This window comes from Miscanthus floridulus, chromosome 12, assembly GCF_019320115.1.
Source record: "Miscanthus floridulus cultivar M001 chromosome 12, ASM1932011v1, whole genome shotgun sequence".
Lineage (NCBI taxonomy): Eukaryota > Viridiplantae > Streptophyta > Magnoliopsida > Poales > Poaceae > Miscanthus > Miscanthus floridulus.
Window position 1 is genome coordinate 45704094 of NC_089591.1, and position 8191 is coordinate 45712284.

General features: G+C 42.6%; 1 protein-coding gene across 3 annotated transcripts; it reads right to left on the reverse strand.

Moving 5' to 3' along the window:
- Nucleotides 1–4458: 4458 nt before the first annotated feature.
- On the reverse strand, nucleotides 4459–8108 carry LOC136495166 (protein disulfide isomerase-like 5-2). 3 transcript variants are annotated; one of them, XR_010768908.1, is made up of 6 exons: nucleotides 7771–8108; nucleotides 7166–7269; nucleotides 6630–7000; nucleotides 6144–6451; nucleotides 5564–5875; nucleotides 4459–4849 (listed from the first exon to the last, which is right to left on the reverse strand). XR_010768908.1 is itself a non-coding variant. In XM_066491156.1 (5 exons), exons 1-5 carry the CDS (start codon nucleotides 7993–7995, stop codon nucleotides 5627–5629), a joined length of 1257 nt encoding a protein of 418 aa, XP_066347253.1. In that variant the 5' UTR covers nucleotides 7996–8108; the 3' UTR covers nucleotides 5295–5626. The 3 variants fall into 3 exon arrangements, 1 of the variants encoding a protein (XP_066347253.1); XR_010768907.1 differs by lacking the exon at nucleotides 4459–4849 and adding an exon at nucleotides 4912–5288; XM_066491156.1 differs by lacking the exon at nucleotides 4459–4849 and having other exon boundaries at nucleotides 5295–5875.
- Nucleotides 8109–8191: the final 83 nt, after the last annotated feature.

Consider the following 8191-nt stretch of genomic DNA (forward strand, 5'->3'; position numbering starts at 1 on the left):
CCCCACTAGTTCTCGTTGGAGCACCCGCGCAAGGGTGTAGCTCCTCCTTGATCCGCGTAAGGATCAAGTGCTTTCTACGGGTTGATTCTTCAACACTCCATCGTGGCGAATCACCCAAAGCCGCTCACAACTTGAGTTGGGTCACCCATAAGTTCCACCGGGTGATCACCAAGCTCCCAATCACCACCAAGCCGTCTAGGTGATGGCGATCACCAAGAGTAACAAGCACGAACTCTCACTTGACCACGCGAAGTCTAATGAGAACAGTGGATACACACTTTGCTACTCTTGATTCACTAATGAGACTACTCTCTTGGATTCTCAAATCTCAATCACCTCACTAGGACCTTGCTCTTCTTGGCACTCACAAACGTGTTTCTCAGCTGTTGGAATGAGCAAAAGTACCCCCTCACACGAAGGGATCAAGTATTTATAACAGCGGCTGAAAAACGAACCGTTATGTGCCACTGCGGGGTGACTGGACGCTCCAGTCATATTGACCGGACGCTCTAGTCAGTTCAATCCACACACCAGTGTTTAAGTGTTGACCGGACGCTAGCAGGGTCCGGTCACCACTGACCGGACGCGTCCGGTCGCATTTTTTTCTCACTGGACCCTTACTGTACTCGACCGGACGCTGAACCCCCGGGTCCGGTCGTAGATTCTCTTCTCTGGAACCTTACTGGAGTCGACCGGACGCTGGCCCTCAGCATCCGATTAGTTGACCTCCAGCGTCCGATCGCACCAGACGATTTCTCCTTGGTCAAATGAACTGACCGGACCCTGCGGCCAGCGTCCGGTCGCACCGAAGCCAGCGTCCGGTCAGTATTTGACCCTCCATTCACTTCCAACTCTCGATCATATGTGAATGAAGTTTGCTCCATTGGATCTAAGGACAATGTTGGAGCTACCTAGTGCTAGACTTAGCAAGTGTGCACCACACCTAACTCACTAGACTCACCTAGGTCAAGCTACCCGTCCATACCCCCCTTAATAGTATGGCCAAAGGAAAAACAAAGTCCTAAACTACTCTAAGTGTCTCTCCAACTCCAATCGACACTTAGAACTAGTCATCCTTAACCTTGTCGTTCATCCTTTGAAAACCGAAACGATTTCCATCGTAGGGACATGACATCCATGATTGCCCAATCGATCTCCATTACCATGACCTAACTTAATTGCCTCTGTAAAATATACATTAATCATAATAATCTTATATTGTTATTAATCACCGAAATCCAGGAGCCTAGATGCTTTCGGGAAGGAAGAAAGCAGCCGAGGAGGAGACCGACGATGCGAGGTTGAAGACGGGTCACACGTTCCCGTCGCACCTTAACGTCGTCCTACTACTTTGTTATTCCTTTTCTTATTCTGATCTGAATGCTGCCGTACCGAAATCCCCTAGAGACTTTGTTGGCTTATTGCGCGAGATATTACAACTCTTTACGGGATGGAGGTTAAACCATTTGTGTTTTATATATGATGAAACTATTCGACACGTATGTTAGTGCAATTAGCTGGAGATTATACACTCGGTTGTCTTAGCTGGGGCACGTCTCATCTCAGTATTGTACAAACAGTTCGTGATACTCTAAAAAAAAGTCCATGTTGCTCATTTTTAGGCAAGAATAAATGATGTGTCAAGGAAAAATAAGGTTTCCCAAGGCCTTATTTTGGTGTTGTTGGATTCACCTTAATCCATATGTGTTAGGTGGATTGGGGTAGAATTTAAAATTTCACTCTAATCCACTCAAACACATATGGATTGATGCCAATTCGACTACATCCAAATAAGTCAAAATTAGTTTTCGGCTAGATATGATTTGGTAGCTTTCGGCAGTCCCAACGCTGTAATTTCTTATATATACTATTATAAGAGAAAAAAATACTACAGGACACAGAAAAGTAAAGTCGCATTGTTTAGCGGATGAAAAAACAATCATGGATGAAAATATGTTAATTTAATAAAAGACATCATGTTTATTAAAATAATGTTTTTTCGGTTGAGTAGCACACATGAAAGCATAAGAACATACTCCATCCGTTCTAAATTATAACATGTTTTGACCTTTACTAGATATATTGCTTTTTACTATACTAGTATACTAGAAGCATACCCTGCGCGTTGCTGTTGGATTTTCTTAAAATAAATCTATTATATACATGGCATCACTATATTTTTTTGACCAAAATATAGCATTACTATATGATACTGTATATATATGAATTTAACTTGTATGTTATTTTATTGTATCAGATATGGTAAAAAATCGGTAAGCTAATAGAAGAAAAATCAATAGAATATTTGATTACATTACAGAGGAATAGATAATGAAACAAATAGCGTATTAGATGGCTTATATATTAATAGATTAATTAATTAAAGAATAAAACTATTTCACATTATAGAGATGATGTAGACATTTTTTTAGTCAATAAGGGATGACATGGCAGTGGGGAATGATGTGGACATCTTGCATGAAGAAGATAGAACACATAGTGGATCATTTAGTAAGGAATGATGTGGATACCTTGCATGAAGAGAAAAATCATCTAGTCAAGGTATGAATAGAACTATTTGACATTATAGAGATGATGTGGATATTTTTAATTAATAATGGATGCCATGGATTCAGTGAGGAATGATGTAGACATCTTGCATGAAGAGATAGAACACCCAATAGATTATTTAGTGGGGAATGATGTGGACACCTTGCATGAAGAGAAAAATCATCTAGTGGGGTTTAGCTTTATAAGAGTATAAGATAGAGGCCCCGTTCGCTTCGCTGAAAAACAAGTCGAAACATTGTTCCCGCTGATTTGTTGTGAGAGAAAAACACTGTTCTGACTGAAAAAATAAGCTGAAAAGTACGGATTATAAGACAAGCGAACAGGGCCAGATAGATAGATATAGATATATATTATCTAGACATAGTATATATGATAGCAAAATATATGTACTTAGAAAAACCAAAATTTCTTTATAATTTAGAATTATCTTATAATTTAGAATGAAGTGAAGTGAGTACATGAAAGCATAACTCAGTACACGTGGAACAACAAAGCCTAACTTATTGCATTCGAGTGATTTGGTAAGTTCAGTTCATCTCACTCAAGATCTGGATTTCCCTACTCAAAGTACTCTACCGTGATATCTTGACATCATTGCATGCATTCTTCTCTTTGTTTATAAGCTAACACTAGCTTTAAGCTAGTAAACATGATGGGGAGAGATAACATCGTTTATATCATATTGTGAGAGAGGCCTTAAAAATATGTGAGGCTCTCTTCGCTTCGTGCTAGTCTCTTATCTTTTGCACTATTTAGAAATAAAAAATTGATTCAGCTAGCTCTAACCTAGACTATTGGGGAGACTATTAGGACATCCGTAATGGTTAGAGCTACTAACTAGTTCTAAGCCAATTTCTCTAATAGTGCTAACTTTTAGCACATAACTTTTAACATGGATAGCCCCACATGATATTCTCACATCACCTTAAAATACGTATAAGAGCTTAGCTCTGGATTAAGAGTTAGCTTTTTTTCGTCTATTAAAATATAAGAAAAATGTTTAGAGCTTAAGAGCCGGAGCTGCCCTTAGTATTCGCTAAGAGGTTTTCACGCATAGGCGACCTAACTCCATTGGTAGATGCCACTCGAAGTTTGAGACGTCTTTGCCTTTCGAAAGAAGTAACTCGAATTCTTTTTTTTTCAAGGTATATGGTTGCTTCCTCTTGATTTTCAGGAACACGAGTGTTCCAATCGTGCACGAGCTTTTTAGAATACGGTGAGCCATCTCAGCATGGTCCCGTTCCTTGTTGAAAGCTGCCATTGTTGCCATGGCGAGATATGAGTCTGTTTTTTATGAGGCGGATTGTTGCTGCAGACCTTAGCCGAATGCTTGGTAACTAGCCTGCCATGAGTATCCCCGATAGTCTATCTAAACAGACTATCAATCCTATTTTTAGGTAGTGATAAAGATAAAAAAAAAAATCCCACTCCGTCAAGCTACTTAATTGGCCACCCAAATTTGTTGATTCTCTACTTTTCTCCTCCTACCCATTTTTATTGGGCCAACAGTTGGCTACCTATTTTTCCTCACCCGTGTCTCTCCCCCCCCCCCCCCTTCGCCCGACCGTCGTTTGCTTCGCCGCTACCTCTTTGGTCGACGGTGGTTCTCACCGACGGCGGGTCTGGACGACGAACTCCTCATCCTTCCTCCCCGTCCAACCTCCCAGTCGCATCTCTTCCTTCCCTCCTTCGGCGACTCTCCTTCCCATGGTGCAACCCTTCTCTGGCAGCGGCCAGCCTCCGGCGACTCCCTTCCCCCGTGGCGCCCTGTTCCCCAATGGATTTCAAAACAGATTTTGACCAATACGGGCATATTTTTTTCTTGATCACGCAAAAGGCTTGTGCGTCTTTGTATTAAGATAGAGAAAAAGTTTAATATAACATGCCTTAGCGGCGCCCTATGGATCAGAAGAATTATACATGGACACTTAAGCCCACCCTAGTGTACTAATCAACCTACCACCCTAGTGTACTGATCAACGTGAATTGCAGTGCTGACTAAGAGGCCTATGCACGGGCTGCCGAGCGGCGATGGCGCCGCTTGCATGGACCCACGTCGCCGTCCGACGAGAACAACTCACGAAGCGCTTGCATGTTACCGAGGTCACCGCTGAAGATTTTGTCATACGCCTTCATGGCCGACGTGGACAGATACGACATTCCGCTAGTTAGACCCATGCGCTTCAAGACAAGATGATCACCTCACTTACACCGGGATATGTGATAGGCTCTACGCCACTATCCGCTTGCTCCTCTTGGGGAGCACGGCGATGCACGTCTGCCGTGGGCATGTTTGGAAAACACACATTTAAAATTTTATACGAATTAGGTAAGAATTTTATAAAAATCAGTTTAATTTTACAGAAAAATGCAGGAATACATTTTTTTTCACATTCCAAACAGACCTACCCTGGAGGCATGAGCCTTGCTTATGCGGGTGCTATAAATTTATATAGGCAGAATTTGGCGAGTCCGCCCCAGGTCAACATAATTAATGGCTACACAGCTGAACGCCTGAACCAATCGCATAAAAGCATTTCTCAGCAAAATGATTGTTTTACATTTTTACTGACAACTAGCGAGTAACGGCTCCACTCGCTGCAGATTTTCCCGCTGCAGCTGCGGCTGTTGTTGTGCTGCCGCAACAGCCGCAGCTGCAGCAATAGAAAACGAGCAGGCTCATAGTCATAGTAGCACCAGAACACACTCTATATATCCTGTATTAATTGTACAAGAGTTCAGTAACAGAGTATGATAACAAATATATTTTCACAGAAATGGACTCTGGAATGGCAGTGTCTAAAATACACAGGAAGAGGCAGAGGCTAATTTCTAAGCTCTAAATTAAAAAAACAAATTGAAGGGCACAACGCAGAAACACAAACAAGCAGGATGTAGAAGTTGATGTTGCCAGTAGAGATTGAAGAATCTCAGCATCAATCACCAAAACCACTCTTCACGACTTGCATCAGTTGAAAGTTTGAAATCTTACCTCTGAGCTAACATCTCCTGGTAGATTAGCCATCTTTAGGTGCATAAGCTCCCAAAGCTTTCATCACTCTTCATGAATTCGTCTTGGCTGAGGAGTATCATCTCGCCCAGCAAAGTAAACCATGACAACCAGAAGGGCAATGACAAATATAAGGATGTACAGCGAGCTCAAGCTGACCAGAGAGTTCAGGAAACCCATGAAAGAAGGGCCGCTGATTTTCTTCTTTGTTGTTCTTCCTGCTCTGTATCCCTCAAGGAATTGGCTTATTTGAGATGCTTGGTCACCTTCTTCTAATCTCTCTGAACCATCCACCTTCACCAAGAACCATTTTAATTTAATTCCAGAAAATAATGAATTCTTATTTGATGATTATCAGAGAGATAGTAGCAGTTTCTATCTTAACCAAGTATTAACTTTTTCAGGGAATTATGAGGGTCAACAAACAGGAACTATAAAAGTAATACCTTTATTGATAGAAAAACTGTGCCATTACTAGTAAGAACATGCCAGTAACACAGTACGTTTTATATGGTTGCTGGTATTAGAAAATAGAATTAATTACTGAGGATGCTTTACTTACTAGCTCGTACTCCTCGTCTCTATCCCACACAAGTAGCTTTGGCAGCTGTGAGCTCTTGGAAACATCAAAAGTCTCCACAAACTCGTCCCATTGCTTGATTCCAACATATCCAAACACCAAATCACGGTTTGCATTAGCAGCAGATCTCAAAATATTTGCCAGCTGTGTAGAATTTTCATCTGAATCATCCTCCAAAATTGTGAGAACAACTTTCCTCTGATCGTCATTCAGCATTTTTAGCGTCTCTGTATTGATTGGGACAACCAAAGGGAGAAGGGATTGCCGTACAAAATCTTCCAAGAAATTTTCTATGTCCAAAAAAACAAAACCATCAGTTATGGTATTATGGGGGGAAGCAACATGGCTATGTATGGTATATTAAATGACCACAAGACAATATACGGTGCCTCAAATCACTTCTCAAACTAATGATCAACATAGAAAAAATAAAGTCATGAACAAACACAAGAAAAGGATAACAATTACCTTCAAATGGGCCATAGAACAAACTTTGTTCCTTATACTTTGGATGGATTGCAACCAGTGCTGGAACCTTATCAAATTCATAGGCTACCATGATGTCCTCAGAAAAATCTTTAGCAACAGCAAACCATGCTCTTTTCTTGTATTTCCTTCCATATTCAGCAATCAATGAGTCATTCACCCCAAAACCAAGGAACATAGGAAAGCTTGTACCAGCATTCTCAACAAAGGTCTTTATCGCAGAGTCTGACTCAAGGATAGAAACATCTGGCGCAACAAACTTCTTCAGACTGCGGACGAGCTGGTCAGCTTTCCTCGAACCAGTGTATTCAATTGGGACACCGTGGATAAAAAGCATGAGGGTAGGGAACCCACTGCATTTAGGAACTAATAAGCATTAGGCATCCAATCTAAGAATATCTATTCCCAGTGAAACCAAAATGCTTTTTTTTTGGGGGGTGGGGGTTGGTGGTGGTGGTGGTGGGGGGGGGGGGGGGGGGGGGGGGGGGGGGGGGGGGGGGGGGGGCGCAAGGACTTACTCCACTCCATATTTTGATCCAAGTTTCCTGTATTTATCAGCATTGACTTTGGCAACAACAATAGGCTCACTCAACCCTGCCAGCACCGGTGCAGCTTCATCTAACTACACCAGCAAAAAAAAGGGAATAATGTCAGAACTTCATTTTCTTAATCCGATTCCCTGGCAGTTCCGGCTTTTATGCAAGTATGCAAGCAAAACGTATCATTTGAGAACCTACAAATGGGTCACAGACACACTGCACTTAATAGCACTTATTAGTCTTTTTCCACAAGCTAATGTACCCAAATTCAGTTGGTGTCACACACTACCTCTCGGTTTGTTTAATGACTCAATAACAACAATTTTTGTTCAAAAATCGAATAAATATTCTGAAAAATAATAAGTTCTGTACTCTCCCACTTCGGTCTAATCTGCTCGAGTTCTTGGGACCACCCACCCAAAGAACAAGGAATCCCAGAGTCCCAATCAACCCATTCCCTTAGCACTAACACAGAAGCCAAGATCCACGGCAACAGCCCACGGTATCCCAACTCCCAATTCGCATCACATCTCACAGGACTACCACCACCAGCAAGCTGACAGGTCGGCAGGAGTTCCTCGTACCTCGGGCGCAAGGCGCTTGCAGTGGCCGCACCATGGGGCGTAGAAGTCGACGAAGAGGAAGTCGATGGCGCCCAGCGCCGCCTCGAAGTTGCTCTCGTCAAGGTCGATCACCCGCCCGTCGCGTGGGAAATCCTCGCCCGTGGCGACGGTGTCGCGGGCTGAGAGCGGGAGCAGCAGCAGGAGTATGAGAGGGAGCAGCGCCGGCGGCAGGACTCTAGTCGCCATCGCCGTGGCGGGCGCTCGATTCGATCTCCGCCGCGCCGGAAGGATGGACACGGACCTTGACTAGTTTCCAAGGGGTTTATTCGGAAAAAGTTCACAATTACCCTGCTTCGGAATCTGAGATATTTTGCTGACCTTTTTTATATAGATACTACTTGTATAAAAATACAATTTTTGTGTGCAATTGAGCCCCACGTTA

Excerpts from the sequence above, each read along its gene's own strand:
- LOC136495166 (XM_066491156.1), bottom strand. The coding sequence starts at position 7,995 with ATGGCGACTAGAGTCCTGCCGCCGGCGCTGCTCCCTCTCATACTCCTG. Across the intron at positions 6,452-6,629 it reads GTTCTATGGCCCATTTGAAG|AAAATTTCTTGGAAGATTTT; the intron begins GTAATTGTTATC and ends TTTTGGACATAG. Across the intron at positions 5,876-6,143 it reads GAGACGAGGAGTACGAGCTA|GTGGATGGTTCAGAGAGATT; the intron begins GTAAGTAAAGCA and ends TTCTTGGTGAAG.